At 45.6% G+C, this 21,772-nt stretch overlaps 1 protein-coding gene across 2 annotated transcripts in view; it reads left to right on the forward strand.

The window, feature by feature from the left end:
• Window positions 1-21,772, forward strand: part of LOC113918231 (core histone macro-H2A.2) — a 50,065-nt gene that overhangs the window by 12,825 nt on the left and 15,468 nt on the right. For both annotated transcript variants that reach the window (XM_027586492.2, XM_027586500.2), the window contains exon 2: window positions 7,160-7,390. In XM_027586492.2, the coding sequence (XP_027442293.1) occupies window positions 7,219-7,390 (172 nt within the window). In that variant the 5' untranslated portion in view covers window positions 7,160-7,218. The remainder of the gene's footprint in view (window positions 1-7,159; window positions 7,391-21,772) is intronic.

Raw genomic sequence — 21,772 nt, forward strand, 5'->3', positions numbered from 1 at the left:
CTTTCTCTCTCTGTCAAATAAATAAATAAAATCTTTTAAAAAAAGAAAAGAAAGAAACCAAAAGGTACTTCCCTGTACTGTCTCTGAAGAATGACAGGAGGCTGACCCCAAGCAAACAAGGCAGTAAGCCGAGAAGGGAGGAGGAGGTTGGGTGAGGGATGAGCCAGGAAGGCAGGTCCCAGGTTGACCACCGGGTGAAGCGACCATTCCAAACTGGAGCATGAGGTCAGAGGTCAGAGGACTTCAGGATAAAAGATTCTGGGGAAGAGAGTGGCCCCTGCAAAGAACGATGACTGAGAAGCTGGGTGATTTTTAGGATGTGGTAAAGCCACACTTCTCTTTTGTCAACGAGAACGAAGGAAAGCACAGTTGACCCTCGTTACTCACAGATTCCATATTGGGGAGTCTGCCTGCTTGCCAAACTTTATTTGTCATCCCCAAATCAATGCTTTTTCAGTCTTGCAAAGACACACACAGGGCAGCAAAACATTTGAGCGGAATCACTCACCTTCCCAGCTGAGTTCTACTGAGGCTGGCCTTCCTCTTTCATCTCCCACTCAGGAAACCCGTGCCCTTTCCATGGCCTGTTTAGTGTCATGGTTTGCACATCTATGTGCTTTCCATGGGTGATTCCACTGTTCGAAATGGCCCCCAGGCACCATCCTGAAGTGCCGTCTAGTGTTCCTGAGCACAAGAAGGATGCAAATAAATGTGACTTCTGGGGGAAATACGTGTGTTAGAGGAGGTTCGTTCAAGGTTAAGTGAGAGTCGCTAATTCCTGAGTTCAATGTTGATGAATCAACAATACATATTATATCAGGTGTCTTTAAACAGAAGCACACTTAAAACAAGGTTGTGTATTGCTTCTGTTGATGAAAAAGTGGTGACCAGAGGCTCGCGGCCACCTAACCCTGTTTCCCCTAGGAGCCGTGTTCACTATTCACTAGTTCGGGGTTCCCGGCTGCTTCGTAGAACACAGCTACTGCCCTCCACCCAAGCCGACAGGGATTCGGAACTTGGGGGCGGCGGGGAGCCATGTAAGAAAGACAGGATCTAAACATGAAGCCACGTGAGATGTGGAATGATTTTTGAACAACACGTTTTCAGAACAAAGAGGATCCACTCGTTGATACTGAGACCCGAGGCGCCCAGTGCCGGACCACAGAAAGGAAATGAGAGCCAGCACCCACTCGATTCTGAAGGGCAAGTCTTTACAAAGTCTTAATCATATAAATGCTGCCTATGAGCATTTCATTTTCAACATCAGCCTAGAGCCAAAATGAAGATTTCACTGTGATTCCGGAACCAAACATAAAGCTTGTGCGTGGGACAATAGCGGCAGGGAGGGCAGAGGTAGGAATGGGGAGGGGGAAGGGAGTGGGGGTTCAGGGAGAGATCAAGGTGCACAGCCCCATCCTACATAACAGTGGCTCAGGAGGGAACACCTGAAGTTGGGGGAGTCAGCGCTTGAACTGTGTTATTTAAAGTGCCCAAGGTAGGGGCGCCTGGGTGGCTCAGTCAGTTAAGGGTCCAACTTGATTTCCGCTCAGGTCCTGATCTCACGGGCATGGAATCGAGCCCCAAGTCAAGCCCCGAATCGGGCTCCGTGCTCAACATGGAGTCTGCTTGTCCCTCTCCCTCTACTCCTTCCCCCCCCACCGCTCATGCTCTCTCTCTCTCTCTCTCAAATAAATAAATAAAATCTTTAAAAATAAATAAAGTTCCCAAGGTAATCAGCAGAGGAAATAAAAACAGCAGTATGCTGTCAGCAGCTAGAAAAGGGAGGAGAAAGTTCTTGCCCTTCTTAGGCATTGACAGACTGTCTAAAAGTGGAAATAAATCACAAAGTAAAAGGATAAACACTAGAGCTTGGGAGGTGACCACCAGAACTAAAATTATAAAACTGTTACAGAATAACCTCTGGAAGCGAGATTGGGGGTAGGAAGAGTGGGGTGGGAGACTATTGCTTTTCATTTTATGCATTTCTTTACCTTTTTGCTTTATATTACTTTGTGCAAATATTACTTAGATTTAAAGATAAAATAAACTCAAAATTTTATTTTAGATTTTATTTTTAAGTCATCTATCTCCACACCCAATGTGGGGTTCGAACTAGCAACTTTGGGATCAAGAATCACACGCTCTACTGACTGAGCCAGCCAGGCACCCCTAAACTCAAAATTTTAAATAACTTGTTTAACTTTTTTGTTTTCCTTGCTTCAGAGTGACCTTGAGCAAGTCATAATTATGTTTCAGCCTGTTGGTGATGGGCCCTAACAGGGAAGTTCCCAGACTTTCTCAGTTCACAGAGAAATTAGTGTCTCCACCATTTTTTCTCCAAGCGCCTAGGCCAGAAGAAATGCCTATCAGTTCTATTTATGAAGTGGTGACGTCCGAACAACTTAGTATTTATATCCTAACAATTAAGAGCTACTTGAAAAAAAAAAACTAATACGTGAATAAGAAGAAAAAAGAATATTTGTATCCCGTTCTTAAATAGCCACAATGAATTACAAAGAGGGTGTGTGCACCTGTTGGGCACTGCACAACTTCTCAAACCTTAGAATCAGGTTGGACACTGCCACTCTCATTTTCTGTTCCACATTGATTTTTCCCTGGCTTTTGCTTTAATCACAGCAGCAACCAAAAACTCAGCTTTGTAGGATATGGAATCATGAGAAAGAAGATAGTACAATCTGTCATGAACCCCTGGTAGGAACACTTTGACCTGGTTGTTGCAGGGTCCGACAGAGGTTGAGTATCACTCTATTTCCCTTGAAAACTTAAACACTTGCTGACTTGTCCCAGGGTACCTTGGTGCACAGTTTGGGAACAATGTCTCTAGCATCTATTTTGAAATTTTGTCACGGTCTATCTTGCAACTTCATTGGAAAATATTTGAGGACAAGGGCCGTGTATATTCCACAACTAATGTAGTTTCTTGTTCAATAATAAATGCTTCATAAATACTATCTTTCATTGAATTGATGATGTCATAGATTGGAAGATGCATACTGATTTCTAGAGATAGTAAAATGTAAAAAAAAAAGCATCATAAAATCAATGAAATACAGTAGTTATTTGAATAGGCTGGCATGAGTTTATTGCCCATGTTTGAGTCAACGCTGCAATTTAATATTTACCCTTTGTGATATCTGTAAAATCTAGCTCATCCCTGTCCTTATGGGCTTAAAACCCCATCATAGGAATAAGCCCTAAAACAACGGAGTCTGAATGTGCCCTTTGCCCAGCACACACAAAACCAGTCTTGTTCTTCCAACTGTGCTTTTGGAGGGAAAGGGAAAGGAGCAGGCAGCAAGGCATGTTCCGGCCTTCTTCCCCGAGTCCCCACTGTTAGCATGCTGAAAACTCTCCCCTTTGCTTTGCAAGTAATCAGGGGACTTTGTATCTTGGTTTTTCGTGGTCTCTCCGAGATGAAAGGACAGATATATTGCAGATCTAGGTTATCTCTGGTCTGGTTCCCAATTCCTCTTAAGGACTCCAGGATACCCCAGGATTGGCCTGGAGGGTGGGGCGGGTAGAGCTTGGCCACGTGCAGCCTCCAGGGGGCGCTCATGTGGTGCCTGTAACCACTGGGAGAGCTTCATCCAGCCATATTCTTGTCTTCAAACTTGTAAACAAACATAATGTACTGTAGTCCTTAGCTTTGCCTAATTAGAGAAGAAATTGTTATAGAGCAGAAGGTAAATAAATGTAAACATTTAAGTATTAGTCTGATGGAAACACATTTCTCATTGCCATAGTTCTTTTCTCTGTAGACGAGTGGCCCTCCACAGAGATTCGGAGATTCACAGGAAGTAGATAAAAACCCGTTCAGGTTTTTAACTGCTGACTTCCCAAGACTGGATAGAGTCTGGGGAAAGGGTGTCCTGGGAACGAAGAAGTTAGGGGTTACAACGTCTCACCGCTCCAGGCAGAGTCCAGCACGGGCTGGGGACAGGGGTGGTCTGTAAAAGCAGGGTCTTCTCTGGAGCAACGGTGGGTGCCAAGCACTTCCTTCCACCTGTGGGGTCCAGTAGGTGTGACATGTCAGCTCCGTCAGCATCCTCTGAATCCTTAGGAATTCCCGGATGTGGTCTGATTCTTACAATGTCCGGGTCATCCCAGCGTCCGGGCCCAGGAGTTGGGTGCCCAGCTTCTTAAGCTCAGCGCAGTGTCTACAAAGATGGGTTCCCCAGGCACGGTCTCCCACTGATACCTCAGACGGAGCCGCATCCCCAGCTCTAAGGCCCTAACCTGAAGGAAAGTCTGGAAGCCAAAAAGAAAGTCTGGTTACAAAACGCTATGCCTGGGGGTGATCCCTACATTTTACACTGTGCAGCTAGTATGCTCCTCTATTTGATCTGACCCTGGTTTTCCCTACTTGGTTGTTTTATCTTCATGAGTGCTTTAAGCATCAGTCCCCTACAGTCACCTGTTTTTAGGGAAATTTGTGACTCCTCTTGGCTGACATTGGGGGAGTCGCTAGGTGGCTTTATCCTGCATACTCAGTCACTCGCTGGTTATTTTCGTTTGAGAAAATATGGCAGGGTGGGGAGGGATGAGCAGGTCCTGCCCCTGGGGTATTTGTGCCCTGTGCGTCGTTCTCTCTCTCAGTATGAGAGATCATGACCATCTAGCGTGCATAGTATCCACAGGACGAGTCCACTCTGTGATGGACTTTTCAGGTGGTTTCCTTGGCAACCAGAGCTACTAATCTTCCCCCTCCCCCAACTTACCCGTAACTGCAAAAAGCACATAATTGGCCATTGCTAATACATCTTTATGAACCTGTACAGGCTCTCAACTCTTCGGAATTCATTTCCTAAAGGGACTAAAGCTTCTTTACCAGAACCATTTGAAAGTGCATTTCATGAACATTGGGGTGTTTAAGACCGGAATGACCTTCAGGATCAATGAGTCACCTCCCCATCTTACAGATGAAGCCCACACCAATGACACACAGAGCTTGCCCAGCTAGTTATGTAGAAGCGGGACCTGGCCCGGGGCTTCTTGCTCCCGATCCTGGGGGCTTTCCACTGTACCAGGAGCCACCTCCGTTATGGACACCACCACCGGCTAACAAAGCTGTCGTGTAGCGCTCTCTGGGGACAGGACCAATTCACATTGCTTAATGAGTCCCCTGTGCCCTGGGTCAGCGATGACCAACAGCAGGTACTGCAGATGTTGACGGATGCCTGACCTCGGCTTCCTTAACGTAAATAGATGGTTAGGACCTTAATATTGCAGTTGCTTCCTTTCTCCAAGGGAGGACGTCTGAGTGGCTTCACTGAGAGGTAGCAGCCTAGGACAGAGGACGCACAGAAAATGTGGAAGTTTTTAAAAGGGTGATATTGTTTGATCCCTGTGCCTTTCTATGAAAGAGATAATATTCTAAGGCTATTTGCTCCTCTTTGCTTGAACTTCACTTTGATGAATACCTGTATCTTTTGATGGCAAAACGACTCATAAAAGAGGAGTATAGTAAGTGCATATGAGCACGTAAAAAATAATGTATGTGAAGTACGTAATAAAATGCCTCAAACGCACATTATTCACCTTTGGGATAAGGAGACGTCGAGGGTGGGGCTGGCTGCCAAATCCATGGTGTTTACATAAAACTCTTCTGTGGTAACAGCGTAATCAACTACTTTAGGAACCTGAACTTTCTGTTCATTCTTCCACCCAGATTAAATAAATCCCAGCTTCATGTCTTTCCTATCAGCTGTGCCTCTGTGTCGCACTTTCTTCCATCATATTTTTCCCCACTTTCTTGGACCTTTTCATGGCCACCTTGGCTGTTGGTAAACTGGCCTAGCTAGCGTGTGAGACAGGCAGCCTCCGCAACAGGACCAGTCTCAGTTTCTTTTTGACCTTCTTATTTTGCATTCCCAAACGAAATGGCCAGTGAAAATGACATTGCCCTTGGAGCAGAGAACTTTGATTCATTAACGCATTTCCTAGAAATTTTGTTTCTTTTTTTTCCCCCTTTGGTCATGCCTGTTTGTCCTGTCTCATTTGCTTTTACTTATTCTGGAATATATCCCATCATTTGGTCACAGTACTTCCTCAACCAATGGGTGAAGCTCTATTATGACTCTCTGAATGAGCTTTTCGGAAGTATATAATTATCTTATCTTCATACAGAAGATAGCTTCCTGAAATAACAATGAGCTATAGGCGTGTCTCTCGGTGCATTGTACTTGGAAGTCTCCTCTTCAGGCTGATTCTGAAGTTTCTCCCCCAAATCAGCCTGGACTCCTCATTCCAAGGAGCAGAAGCTTGGGCTGCTCTGTAGCTTTTAATTTGCTAGGTTTGGTTACTCTGCATTAGCATGTTTAATAAACTGCATCTTCTGACGTATTTCTGTTTTTAAGAAGGCTATACGATTGGAGAATTTAGAAAAGCACTTCCATCCGAGAAACGCACAGCCCCTCTGGGTCATCAGTCAGCGCTAACCATGATAGGCGTTGCCCTATTAACTATTAACTAAGTCCTCTGAAGTCAGGAATTCTATTCATTCTCTTGCTGCTGCTATAATAAATTAGCCCCAATTTAGGGGTTAAAGCAATACGAATTTATTACCTGACAGTTCCGGAGGTCAGAAGGTGAAAATCAAGTTCTCTGGGCTAAAGTGAAGGAGTTGGCAGGGCTGGTTCCTTCTGGAGGCTCTGAGGGGAGAATCCATTGCTTCTCCCGTTACACCTCTTCCTACTCGCTCATCTCCGGCCCCCTCCTAAAAGAACCTTTGCAGTTACACTGGGCCCGCCCAGATACTCCAGGATAATCTCCCCATCTCAGGATCCTTGACTTCATATCTTCAAAGTCTCTTTTGCCATATGCAGGGGTTCCGGGCATCTTTGGGGCCATTGTCCTGCAGACAACAGCACCATGACCCCTTTCTCTAGTGACTTTCTTTGGCCTCTCCGCTTGAGGTTGGGCTGACTCAACAGGGTGGGGAGATGTTTGCAGGGTGGCTGCCGATGCCCTGCGAAGCCCCCATGCCCAGCTCCCAGCCCTCAGTGGCCTGCGGTGACAGCCAGGTCTCAGCTGCCTCCCCAGGACCACCAAATGTGTCACATTGTGTCCTGGTGCCCCATCACCATTCCCCAAATGCTTGCCGACCCACCTTCCTCACCCTGCCTTCTTTCCTTCTCAGCATCGTGTTAGTGCCGGGAGGCCTCCGTGTCAGCAAGCTGAGAGGGAAACTGAGGCAAGATGTCGGGCCGGAGCGGGAAGAAGAAAATGTCCAAGCTGTCCCGTTCGGCCAGGGCCGGTGTCATCTTCCCCGTGGGGAGGCTGATGCGTTACCTGAAGAAAGGGACCTTCAAGTACCGGATCAGCGTGGGTGCTCCCGTCTACATGGCGGCAGTCATCGAGTACCTGGCAGGTAACGTGTCACCCCTCCCGGCTCCCCGCCCCTGCCACCCCAGGACAGGGAGGATCGCTTCCCTCGGCAGCTGGCTCGAGGCTCCTGGGGGTGCTAATGGGGTTTCCGCTTGCCTGCTTGGCTAAGATTCATTTTACAGCCTTTAGGGGAGGGCGTAATGACAGGTAATCAACATGGAAAGAAGAGAACACGCCATCAAATGGCTTTTCTAGACCAGCCGTGGAAAAGGTGTGTCTTGCTTTAGGCAAACACAGCCTGTAAAAGTCTAGGTTCCTGCAGAAGAGAAACTCCAGGGAAGATTGGGGGTGGAGGATGCGGGGTGCTACTCATTTTGTAACAGGGGGTCTTTACTTTGCTTCGAGGTCCTCACTGAGCATTGGGTGTCCTGGTGTATAGGAACTAGGGCTTGTTGTCCGTAAATAGTGTTGACCCCACATCAGAACCAGCTCCAGCCGGGTCCATGAAGCCCATAATGTTCTAGTTGCACTCTCCTTTGTGTACAATGGTCCATGAGAAATAATTTCCCATATTGGTTGTTAACATTGTTTTTTTACTAAGATGAGATTTTTGCTGTGTGTGGTCTTTATATATTCGAGTAACTTCCTGTTTAGCTTTCTTTCTTTTTTTTTCTTTCTTTTATTTGATAGAAAAAGAGAGTGAACACAAGCAGGGGAAGAGGGGCAGTGGCAGGCAGAGGGAGAGGGAGAAGCAGGCTCCCCGCTGAGCAGGGAGCTTGATGCGGGGCTCGATCCCAGGACCCTGGGATCGTGACCTGAGCTGAAGGCAGACGCTTAACTAACTGAGCCACCCAGGTGCCCCTAGCTTTCTTTCTTTTTTTTTTTTTTAAGATTTATTTCTCTAAATAAGGAGAGAGAGAGTGTACAAGTGGGGGGAGGGGCAGAGGGAGAGAGAGAAGCCTCAAGCAGACGCCCCGCTGAGTGCAGAGCCTGACACGGGGCTCAATCTCAGAACCCTGAGATCGTCACCTGAGCCAAAACCAAGAGTTGGACACTTAACCGACTGAGCCACCCAGACACTGCCCCCTGCACCGTTTAGCTTTCTTATTGTTGTTCTGTCACAGTTAAACAGAAACCATACTTCAAAATCTCAAGGATGCTTTTAAAAGATATAAAAATATATAACATACTTATAAATAAAATATATAAAATATATAAAAATAAAAATATGAATAAGTAAGTGTGATTAGTTCCTTGAGGGGTCATTTTAGCCATGAGCAACAATGTCTTTGACTCTGCCCAAGGTTAACAAATCCCCCAGGTGCCAGGTTTAAATCCCTTGGGCAGTCCTCCGGGCAAAGCAAACCTCCCCAAACTGTTTCTCCCAGAAGCCGAGCCCCCTGTAGCCACAGCATGAGCACCCATGGGCGTGGCAAGGCTGGACCCAGTTTCTGGTCCCAGGTCCCTCTTCCCCTTCTGCTTCTCCCTCAAGAGCAATCTCTTCTTCCTCTTCGATGCTCGATCCTGTTCTGCCTTCTTGGTCCCCCATCTGTCACCAAGCAACGTTAGCAATGAAAGGTTTGCTTTGATCCACCCGTGGAAGCCTTCTCTCCCTGGAGCTTCCTCAGGCAGACCTTGGCATCTTAAGCCTGTCCCTTATTGTGAAATGAAAGTCTTGTCCCTGGGCTAAAAGTTGTTCACTGGCACCCTTTAGGAGGTTGGAGAGAAGGGGGGGAGGGCTGGGTAAGTTGGTCCAATCAAGTGTGAGAGAGCAGTGTTTTCAAAGCGCCAGCCGTCCTGGGGATCTTGTTGACAAGGTCTGGGGTGGGGCCTGAGACCCGGCCTTTCTAATGCGCTCCCAGCAGATGCTGATGCTGGTCCAGGGACCGCTCAGAGGAGTGAGACTCTAGCCAGGCTTGTAGTAGCAGCAGCCTAAATGCTCGAGGATGCTTGTTTAAAAGGCAGGATCCTGGTTGCACTCCCCCACCTCCACCCCACATACACATCCTGTGGTCTGATTCACTGGGTCTGGAATGAGACCTGCGAATCTGGTGGAGAAATCTGCCGGCTCAGAGAGGGAAAGGTGAATGAAGCTTTAAAACTACCTGTTAGGTCCACATCACCCAGTGAGACTGGGAGACACCGAGTAACCAGAGATCCTATAGCCTCCAAGCAGGAAGTGGGGGTTCCCTGAGGTCATTCGACCCTAAGCCACGGACTTCTACTACACTACATTGCCCCATTATAATGCTGGTATATGCAAACAATAGTTAAGTATATCCCTTGCCCCCACTCGGTGAAGGTCTAAACTTGGTGCATAACAGAACCAACTTTGGCCTTTTGAATCACTGGCATCTCTTAGTCTATGGTTCTGATAAAAGCTGATGTTTTCCTTTCATTCATTTAACAAATATTTGTTAGGCATCAACATGTCAGTGTACACAGCAAGTCCTTAGACTCTTCCCCGGTATTAGAATCAGATCACTGATACGATTTTTAATTTATCTCGGATTAGAGCCACCGGACCCCATAGCAATGCATACTAAAGCCCGAACGTCACACTGTGGACTTGGAGCCAGCACATCTTTAAAGATTTATAGTATCTCCCAAAGTAGAACCAGTTTTTCAAATTGATTACTCATCACCCTCCATTCACTCAACAATCTTTTATTGAACACTTCCTATATGCCCGGTGTTCTCGATGCTGAGGCTACAGCACAGACCCAGACAGGCGGGAATCCTTGCCCTCGAGCAGGTGCATTCTGGGGAGGAGAAGCAGCAAACAAATAAGTGAAGTGTGTGTGATTCTCAGATGGTGACAAGTGCTAGGGGACAAACAAAGCCAGGAAGGAGAGAGAGTGTTCCGGGAATAAGGGGGCGAGCGGCGGCTGGCACTAGCGAGTCGGAGGCCCCGCTGGGCGCCGGGCGCTGGGCCGGGAGTGGGCATGCGCGTGTCTGCGGGCCGGCGCTCCAGGCAGGGGGAAGGCAGGTGCAGGGAGTTGGAGGAGCGCCAGTGGGCCGGACTCGGGGGCCGAGGGAGGGCTTGGCCTGTAGAGGAGGCCCGAGGAGAATGGGCGGGTGGGGGAGAAGAGCTTGCCGTGGGAGTTCTGGAGGGTTTCTAGCGGACGTGGAAGTGACGTGACCCTGTGGGGAGAGGGTACCAGGGCGGAAGCAGGGTAAGTAGCAAGAAGGCTCTTGCAGAGATCCGGTGAGTGGGCAGCGAAGGTACCGAGAGGCGGTCAGAGTACCGATCTATTGTGAAGGCAAAGCCAGCGGGGTTTGCCAGTGTGTTGGACGTGAACTAGGTGAGAGGATGAGCAGCTGGAAGGAGGCCGTTGCCAATAACACTGTGTCCCAGGGGCCAGTCCCAGCAGCCAGCAGGGTCCTGGGCCAAGAGTTGGAGGTGAGGTTGGTCCTCTGAAGCCCAGGCCTATTTTCTGCGTCCCTTGCTTCCCTTCCTGTCAGTTTAAACCTGGTGTATCTGCTTACCAGCTCTGTTACCTTGGGCTAATTCCTGAACCTCTCTGAGTTTCAGGTGTTTCCAGACCTAACTCATTTAACTCCATTCATGAACCAACGTATATAAAATGCCCGGTGCATAGGATACACTCAGTAAATGGTCATTCTTCTGCTGTCCCTTCTGTTAAAAGCTGATGAAATCATTCAGGGCAAAGATAATGACCAACTCCTTTAACGTGTTATATTTTGGGTCTGTACTTCATTTTACTGAAACAAAAAGTTTTAAGCCAAACGAATGAATCATTATTAGTAGAATTGCAGGCCATTGTTGGGTAAGTAAAAGGGGGGGTTGTTACTTTTGGGGTGGGGTGGTGGCCATCAATTGACTTTGTTTAGGAAAGGAGGTTCAAAGCATGAGAGCGTCCTGTCACCCTTGAAATGACCATCAACATTCATGACACAAATCTTAACTGAGCTTCTCCTTCAGATCAGGCCTTGAAGATGCAGGAGAAAGCAGAGAGACTGGGTCCTGCCTCGGAAGGCGGGGCTTGCTGACCAGCAGGGCTGAGGAGCATTAAGCACAGCACAATAAGTTGGCATGCATGCTGGGCAGGGAAGTGACGAGAGCTTTGGAAAGCGTGTGTGAGGTGGGGTGCAGGGGGCTACCCCTTGTAAAGTAAGAGTTGTTAGGACCGAAACCAGGTTTGCAACCCTGGTTTTTCTTAAATTGATTGGTTTCAAATCCTGAGGACTAAGCTCATCTCCAGAGATTCTGGGGGTATGTTTTATGCATCAGGATTTTTTTAAAGCTCCCCCAAATTATTTTGGTGGCAGGCAGAGTGGAGAATTAGTAGGCATTAAGTAGATTCTGATGGAGGATTGAGCTAGGGGGAGATTTTCAGGTGGGGTAAAAACGAGGGTGAAGACCCGAAGTTTAGAGGAAGTATGTGGCCCCTTCCAGAACGTGGAGGAGTTTCTTACCTGGAGCAGAGCTGGGAAATGGGAGGGGGTAACAGACGAGATGGGTAATGGGCAGGCAGGTCCTTGAGGGCCGTGATGAAAATGTATATGTTATGCACACACATGTACACATGGGTATAGAAAGGAGGAGGTAGCATCTGGGAGACATCACTTGGGCTTTAGGTGAACGGTTGGTGGGAAGCAAGATCAGAATCCAGGAAACCATTGAGGGCTGTTTCTGTTTTTGTGTCACTTATGAGAATTGATAGTGGCCAGGACAGGGGTATGCAGAGGGGATGATGAGAAGAAATGGACAAATTGGAGAGATACGTGGGGGGCTAGAGTCATCTCTGCTCAGTGATGGATTGGATGGGGGGGGGAAAGGGCATCAAGGAAGGCATGAATCTTTGAGGCTTGGGCTGGCTCCTTTCTTCAAGCCAAGCTGCTATGGGTTGAGGAGTGGAGGTGGGGACTCCACTCTAAGAGGACTAGCCAAAGGGACGAGAAGAGGAAAGTAGCTGGTCCATGAGAATGGTACCTGTCGCTGAAGCAAGAAACAATGGGAGAGAAACAGGGTGCAGGGCGAGGGGCTCAGTGGGGGGCCCATAGGTTTCGGGTCTCTGCAAGGTGCCCTAGAGGACAAATTCTGGCTCTGCCACTTATCAGCTGAGGACTGTGAGGTGTGTCATTTTACCCTCATAGTGTCATGGTGAGGACTACATAAGACAATGCACGAAAGGGGGCTAGCACTGCTTGGAGTACATGGTAGCAACTGGCCCCTGGGGCTAGTGCTGTTATTGAGTGAGGCCCTACTGGGCGTGTCTGGAGCCAGCAGGGAGCTGTGAGCTGGAAGTACAGATGGGGCACCGTGGGCAGACTGCAGTAAAGGCCAGCAGAGCGAGTGAGGCGACTGGGCGACAAGACTGGGGAGCCTGGGACCAGCCGAAGCAGCACCTATGTTGCACAGGTTTCTGGGCCAAGTCGGGGAAGCGCGGCAAGGGAGGCTGAGGAGGGCAGCAGAGTTAGGGAGGAATGGCTCACGGGAGAGTCGGTGTCTGGGAAACCGAGGAAAGGTAACCATCAGTAGTGATGCCAATAAAACCAGACAAGGACAACAGATCTAGCCACCTCAAGGTCATGGTGACCCTGATGGGGACGGTGTGGGTGGTCAAAGCCAAACTGCAGTGGGTTGAGGAGCTGGACGGGACAGGAGACAAAGGGAGTGGGGACTCTTTTAGGGAGTTTGGCTCAGAAGAAGGGAAGAGAGAGGTTGACAGCTGGTGATTTGGCAGGTGGGAGAGGGTGTGACACGGAAGAGGCTTGAGCCTGGGGTCTTCACATTCAATCTTCAGCTTCCCTAACCATACCTGAACTTCAGCATTTCCTTCCTTTATGAATGTGGGCGATAAACCACGGTAGTGTGTCAGCAACACCTGGGACTTTTTGACCAATTGAAATCACTGATGTTTTCTTATTATAGTCACCTTGTTACAGATACATAGAAATATCATTTATACATCTTACTTCAAAATCACAGTAGTTATTAGACCTGCCACTAGATCTTGTTACTTAATGTGTTAATGAAGAAGCACACAGACTGCTATATTCCAGATTTTTTAATACTTTGAAAATTACATTTCATTATCATTGGTTTTCTTTGTCATCCTATGTATTTTATTTTATGCATTTAAAACTTTATCCTAACACTCATTAGGATGGTTATTAAAAGAATTCCAATTGTTGATGAGGATGTAGAGAATTGCAACTCTTGTGCATTGCTGGTAGGAAGGTAAATTGGTATAGTTGCTGTGGAAAACAGTGTGTGGTTCCTCAAAAAGTTAAACAGAGAGTTCAGCCAAGAAATCAAAGAAGAAATAAACAAGTACATAGAAACAAATGAAAATGAAAATACAACAGTGCAAAACCTTTGGGATGCAGCAAAAGTGGTCCTAAGAGGAAAGTTCATAGCAATACAGGCCTAACGCAAGAAACAAAAAAAATCTCAGACAGCCTAACCTTACACCTACAGGAACTAGAAAAAGAAGAACAAACAAAACCCAAAACTAGCAGAAGGAGGGAAATAATAAAGACTAGAGCATAAATAAATATGATAGAGAAACTAAAAAAACTTTAGAACAGATCAATGAAACCAAGAGCTGGTTCTTCAAAAAGATCAACAAAATTGATAAACCTCTAGCCAGACTCATTTAAAAAGAGAGAGAGAGAAGACTCCCATAAAGAAAATCACAAATGAGAGGAAAAATACCAACTAACACTACAGAAAGACAAAGGATTATAAGAGAGTATTATCAAAAACTCTATGTTGGGGCGCCTTGGTGACTCAGTTGTTAAGCGTTTGCCTTCGGCTCAGGTCATGATCCCAGGGTCCTGGGATCAAGCCCCGCATCGGGCTCCCTGCTCAGGGGGAAGCCTGCTTTTCCCTCTCCCTCTGCCTGTTGCTTGTGTTCACTCTCTCGCTGTCTCTCTCTGTTAAATAAATAAAATAAAATAAAACTATATGCCAACAAATTGGACAACCTAGAAGAAATGGATAAATTCCTAGAAACTACAACCTTCCAAAACTGAAGCAGGAAGAAATAGAAAGTTTGAACAGAACAGTTGCCAGCAAAGAAATTGAAGCAATAATGAAAAAACTCCCAGCAAACAAAAGTCCAGGACCAGACGGCTTCACAGGCAAATTCTACCAAACATGTAAGGAAGAGTTAATACTATTCTTCTCAAACTATTCCAGAAAATATAAGAGGAAAGGAAACTTCCAGATTCATTCTATGAGGCCAGCATTACCCTGACACCAAAACCAGATAAAGACACCACAAAAAAAGAGAACTACGGGCCAATATCTCTGGTGAACATAGATGCAAAATTCTTCAACAAAATACTAGCAAACTGTATTCTCCATGATCAAATGGGATTTATTCCCAGGATGCAAGGGTGGTTCAATGTTTACAAATCAATCAATGTGATACATTGCATCAGTAAGAGAAAGGACAAGAACCATATGACCATTTCAACAGATGCATAAGAAGCATTTGATAAAGTATAACATCCATTCATGATAAAAAAAAAACCCTCAAAGAGTCAGTTTAGGGGGAACATACCTCACTATAATAAAAGCCTTACATGAAAAATCCACAGCAAACATCATACTCAATGGGGAAAAACTGAGAGGTTTTCCTCTATGGTCAGGTATAAGACGAGTATGTCCACTCACCACTTTTATTCAACATAGTAGTAGAAGTCCTAGATACAGCAATCAGACAACAAAAAGAAATAAAGGGCATCCAAATTGGTCTGGAAGAAGTAAAACTATTTGCACTATTTGCAGATAACATGACATATATATAGAAAACCCTAAAAACTCCACACACAAAAAAACTACTAGAACTGATAAATGAATTCAGTAAGGTCGCAGCATACAAAATCAATGTATAGAAATCTGTTGCATTTCTATACACTAATAATGAAGCAGCAGGAAGAGAATTAAGAAAACAATCCCATTTACAACTGCACCAAAAATAATAAAGTACCTAGGAATAAACCTAACCAAAGAGGTGAAAGACCTGTATTCTGAAAACTATTAAACATTGATAAAAGAAATTGAAGATAACAAAAAGAAATAGATTGGAAGAACAAGTATTGTTAAAATGTCCATACTACCCAAAGCAATCTATAGCTTTTATGCAATCCCTGTCAATACCAACAGCATTTTTCACAGAACTGGAACAAACAACCCTAACATTTGTATGGAACCACAGAAGACCCTGAATAGTCAAAGCAATCTTGAAAAAGAAAAACAAAACTGGAGTTATCACAATTCTGGACTTCAAGTTATACTACAAAACTGTAGTGATCAAAACAGCATGGGACTGGCAGGAAAACAGACACAAAGATCAATGGAGCAGAGTAGAAAACCCAGAAATGAACCCAGAATTATATGGTCAATGTCCAACAAAGCAGGAAAGAATGTCCAATGGGAAAAAGACAGTCTCTTCAACAAATGGTGTTGGGAAAACTGGACAGCCACCTGCAAAAGAACGTAACTGGACCACTTCTTACACCATACCCCAAAATAAACTTGAAATGGATTAAAGACCTAAATGTAAGACCTGAAACCATAAAAATCCTTGAAGAGAACACAGGCAATAACTTCTCTAAAATCGGCCATAGCAACATTTTTCTAGATATGCCTCCTGAGGCAAGGGAAATAAAAGCAAAATTAAACTATTGGGACTACATCAAAATAAAAAGCTTGTGTGGCACCTGGGTAGATCAGTCAGTTGAGTGTCTGACTCTTGATTTCAGACCAGGTCATGATCTCAGGGCCCCAAGATGGAGCCCCATGTCTGCTCCACACTCCGCGGGGAGTCTGCTTGAGATTCTCTCTCTCTCTCCCTCCCCCTCTGCCCCTCCCCGACCCTGTGCACTTGTGTGCACATTCTCTCTCTTTCTAAAATAAATACATCTTTTAAAATAAAATAAAAGCTTCTGCACAGCAAAGGAAACAATCAATAAAACTAAAAGAGAACCTACTGAATGGGGGAAGATATTTGCAAAGGACATATCTCATAAAGGGTTAATATCCAAAATATATTTAAAAAAACTTAGACAACTCAACACTCAAAAAACCAATAATCCAATTTAAAAATGGACAGAAGACATGAGTAGACATTTCCCCAAAGAAGACATCCTGATGGCCAATAGACGCATGAAAATATGCTCAACATCACTCATCATCAGGGAGATATAAATCAAAACCACAATGAGATATCACCTCGCAATCAAAAACACAAGAAACAACAGGTGTTGGCCAGGATGTGGAGAAAAAGGGACACTTGTGCACTGTTGGTAGGAATGCAAACCGGTGCAGCCAGTCTGGAAACTAGTATGGAGATTCCTCAAAAATTAAAAAAGAACTACTCTACAATCCAGCAATCGCACTACTGGGTATTTACCCAAAAAAATACAAAAACATGAATGCAAAGGGATACATGCACCCCTATGTTTATTGCAGCATCATTTGCAATAGCCAAATTATGGAAGCAACCCAAGATATCTATTGATAGACGAATGGATAAAGAAGATGTGGTACACACACACACACACACACACACACACACACACACACACACACACACACACACACACCATGGAATATTATTCAGCCATCAGAAAGAATGAAATCTTGCCATTTGCAATGTTGTGGATGGAGCTAGAGAGTATTATGCTAAGCCAAATAAGTCAGTCAGAGAAAGACAAATACCATATGATTTCACTCATATGTGGAATTTAGGAAACAAAACAAATGAACAAAAGAAAAAAGAAAGACAAGCCAAGAATCACTCTTTTTAAAAATTTTTTAAAGATTTTATTTATTTATTTGACAGAGAAAGACAAAGTGAGAGCAGGAACACAAGCAGGGGGAGTGGGAGAGGGAGAAGCAGGCTTCCCGCGGAGCAGGGAGCCCGATGCGGGGCTCGATCCCAGGACCCTGGGACCATGACCCGAGCCGAAGGCAGACGCTTAATGACTGAGCCACCCAGGCGCCCCAAGAATCAGACTCTTAACTACAGAGAACACACTGATGGCTACCAGAAGGGAGGTGGTTGGAGGGATGGGGGAAATAGGTGATGGGGATTAAGGAGGGCACTTGTTGTGATGAGCACTGGGTGTTGTATGGAAGTGTTGAATCACTATATTGTATACCTGAAACTAATACTACACTCTGTTAACTATATTGGAATTAAAGATAAAATGCTTAAGGTAAAAAAAAGAAAAGTTAAATGTGCAATTATCATATGACCCAGCAATTCCACTCCTGGGTATATGCTCACCCAAAAGAATTGAAATCAGAGACTTAAACAGATATTTATACACAAATATTCATACGGCATTATACACAGTAGCCAAAAAGTGGAAACAACCCAAGTGTCCATCAACAGATGAATGGTAAACAAAACGTGGTCTGTCCATGCAGTGGAATGTTACTCAGCCCTAAAAAGGAAGTTCCGATACCTGCTCCACGTGGCTGAGCCTTGAAGACTTTCTGCAAAATGAGATCGAAATACGCAGACAAATTTTACACGATTCCACTTTGATGCAGTATCAGAGCAGTGAAATTTATAGAGACAGAGCATGGAGAGGCAGTTGTAGGGGCCAAGGGGGATGGGCATTATAGTTAATGGGCACGGAGCTTCCATTTAGGATGCGGAAGTGCTGGAGATGGATGGTGGGGACGGTTGCGCAACACTGGGAATGTAATTGATGCCACTGAGTTATTCACTTAGAAATGGTAAATTTCATGTTCTGTATATTTTATCACAGTTTTAAAAAGCCCTTTATTCTGAGAAGGTCCATAGGCCTCACCAGACTACCGAAGGAGTTCCTGGCACCGACAAGGGTGCAGCATCCGTGGCAGAGGGAGAGAAGCTAGAGATGCTGGAGACAAGTGGCCCACTGGGGAAGTGGGGCCCCTGGGGCCTCTGGAGCTGGCTGGAGGTTCTGGCTGAAGGGGGTAGGTCCCTCCTCTGGCTTCCAGAAGGAGAGGAGCAGCTGAGTACAGATGAGCACACCACAGTGTCCCCATATAGGCACATCAGCCTCTGGCCGACACCTTCCTCCTACACACACAGAGCATCACCTTCCCTGTCTCTCCTTACTGAACCTCATAAAACAGCTAATGTTCTGGGACCCGCCGGGCCTGGATGGGTAATTCCCTGTGGCCAGCTTACGTCTCCCTTCAGTTCATGACTGTGGGCTCTGAAGGTCCTCTCTCCTCACTCGGTGCCTTGAAAGGGGGGCCTCGAGTCACAGGCATGGCCAGTAAGAGGAGGCTGGGGGCTACTTCGCTAAAAAAGAAAGTCGCACAAATTTTCAGCTACTCTGGGTGAGAGAGAGCAGTCTGCCTTGCGTGATTTCTCTGGACTGGGCCCGGGTTCCACGATGTTAAAGCCATGCAGTGTTTCTAGTCCCAAGAAAGGGGGAGGAGGTTGTACAACCTGGTGGCAGATGCATGCTGAACTGCTCATCTAGACTGTCCCTTTCACCTGAGACAGCCTCAAGCCTCCCAGAATGGACATCACATTCATACTTCAGTTTGTCGATCTGTAGTGTTGGTCCAGTTCACATCTCGAATAGAAGTGAGGGAAGATGGACTGAAAAAGCAAGCCCCCAATTCTGGAAAATAGTTTTGTATTTACCAACAATAGATATAACATAAATGTAAGATGTTGAAAATGAATAATTTAGATCATTTTTGTAGTGAGGAAACGTTCTGTAACATATTTTTAATTGATAGGACAAACAGGTTTTTTAAAAAGCTTGAATTTCAGGTCATCTTCAGTCATTGTGTCACATAGAAACCCATCATTTACATCATTTCCAGACAATCGGGTCTCTCCATTTAACAGCAAGCATTTCTTTATCTGCTAATTTTCATTTATTACATTTATGTCTTGAAAAGATCACTTTGGCATCCAGGGCCACATGTACGGTTGTGCAGCTTGTACACTGTGCAAGGACCCGCAGTGAAGGGAGTATCACTCCACTCATAGACCTCCAAGATTTGTATATTTATTATGAGCACTGCCAGCAGATGGCAGTAAAGGGTGTTATTCTAACGAAATCAGGGAAGTAAAGTATCTGGCAGAAGGGACATCTAATTTGTACAGAGGTGCCTATGGGCCAACAGTGGCCTTGTTGGCATGGATCTGGAGGAAGACAAAAATGGGGGCGGGGAAACCATTTGGACAGCCATGACAACTATCTGGGCTCAAAGAGAAGAGGGCCTAAACTCAGGTAATGGCAGCAGGTGTGGAGAAGAGGGGCAAAGGTGTGTGACTCATGAAGCCAAGAGGAGGTGAGAAGGGGAAGGGGAGGGAAGGACTGCCAGGTCTCTGGGAGGAGCTGTATGTGGACAGAGCTGCCACCCCCAAGGAAATGATTTGGATTTGGGGAACGTGGTGAGGTCGATTTACCTGTGGAACACCCAAGGGAGGCTGTCCAGGTAACACCACATCAGGACTGGAGGTGCAGATCTGGTGACATGGGCACGTGGGAAGCTAGAGCCGTGAGTGGATGGGGTTTCCCGGGAAGACTGCATGGCCTGGGCAGACCAGAGGGCCCAGACAGACCCCTGGGGGCACCATCACCTCACGGGCAAATGGGCAAGGAAGAAGGGGTTGAGGAAGAAGACAGTCTTGAAGGCGTGGCCACTCTGTGCCCTCTGTCCCAGCCCGACAGTTACCCCACTATTTCCCGTCTCCTGTGGGCTGGGGTATCCAATGTTGGTTTAAATTGTGGACAAAATGAGAGGACCAACTCTTCCAAGATTATGTGCATGATGAGCTTTCCAACATGTTCCCTTTTGGCTACAGAAATCATTTTTTTATGACCAGATTCTAAGCTGTATTCCAGATGGTTCCTATTGCTGGAAGTGTGACTTTCAAGAATATAGAAGTCTATAGACTTCCATGGAAGTCTCCACCACTTGACAGAATAATAATCTTCTCACAAAATTTTCAGCAAAACAAATTTGTGCTGTATAAATCCATTTTTCCTACTGACTGCCAATAGAAGGATACTTATGTTCTCAAGATCAATGAAATCACTCAAGAATGTAACAAACATTTATAGTTCGTGTGAATATATTGATCATAATAACATTTGAAAATATTAATAATAATTAATGCTATTTCAGACATTTAAACCATGAAGTCCTTGTCATAAGGAATGGTCAGACCAAATATCCAACAGAGAAGTCCTTGGTCTAGATTTTCAGCTGTGTATTGTTAAGAAGTTTTTCTCTTTCTAGAGCAAAAGTCTACCTCTGCTTTTGCACTAGAGCACAGAACCAAGGTTTTTCTCTCCTCTAACTGATTTGGGAAGGGCTAGTACAGGAGCCCAGTGGCATGCTGGCCGAGCCTTGCCTGTGTGCCCTGCGCGGGACTGCCTACTGCATCTCTCCCTCAGTCTTTGGCTGGGCAGCTTTGGATTCCGGCGGGCTGTCCATCTGTGAATCCAATGTCCACGCATCTGTCTGTCTGTCAAGCTGAAAGTAACCCGAACTCAGGCGCTTCCTGAAGGGTCCAAGTCTGTAGGGCTTCCCATTTAGCCCAGCCTCCCATGCTGATAGCTAATTTGCGGAATTTGGCAGGACGCTCAAGGTCCTCTAAGTGCGAGTGACATGGGCAGGAAAGTGGTAGTCCAAGATGCTAGGTTAAATTCTGTTGCTCAGAAGCTTAAAAGTGGGAGGCTCCCTGACCCCCCCAATCTAGAAAAAAGAATGAGAGGAGTACTCCTTCTTCCCAGGTGTGGGGCCCCCAAGATGAGCAGGTGCAGGCAACTCCTTTGTGTTGTACACAATGGGGGGCTGTACATTTTAACCTAGAGTCGAAAAAGCCCGCCTATTAGTGAAAGCTTTATAACTACATTTCTTTGTGATGGGTACCCTTCTTGTACGGGAAAGAAAGGGTTGGGCGCAGCTTGAACGCAGCCAACCAGATGACCTAATAGGGCATGAATTTCAAATACTCTATCCCATTGTCCCAACAAATGTGCTCATACTTCCCAAACTACAGTCCCCCAGCCTTTGATTCCAAAAACACGGCCACCATATAAATGGATTGTTGGTAAACGCAATATTCATTGCTTAATAACCTGGAAAAGATATTGTGAGAATGAATTTGCAGTGATTTAGCACTTTTCATTATGGAAATTCTATATAAATATTTAACTCTAATGTGTATTTTATTCTAATTTTTTGTTAATCACATTTGCTTAGTTAATATGGCATACTTATGCAGTTTTTTTTATTGCCATAGATTTTTATGAGTGATGGCAATTTCATGTGCTATTTATTTGAAATTAGGTTGATTGTAAAGACTCACACAGAATTGCCTGTTAATTTTAGAGCTTGGTATTTATGCCATTGTACCAGCAAATTCTCCCAACACACACACACACACACACACACACACACACACACAAC

The sequence above is a fragment of the Zalophus californianus genome, chromosome 15, assembly GCF_009762305.2.
Source record: "Zalophus californianus isolate mZalCal1 chromosome 15, mZalCal1.pri.v2, whole genome shotgun sequence".
NCBI lineage: Eukaryota > Metazoa > Chordata > Mammalia > Carnivora > Otariidae > Zalophus > Zalophus californianus.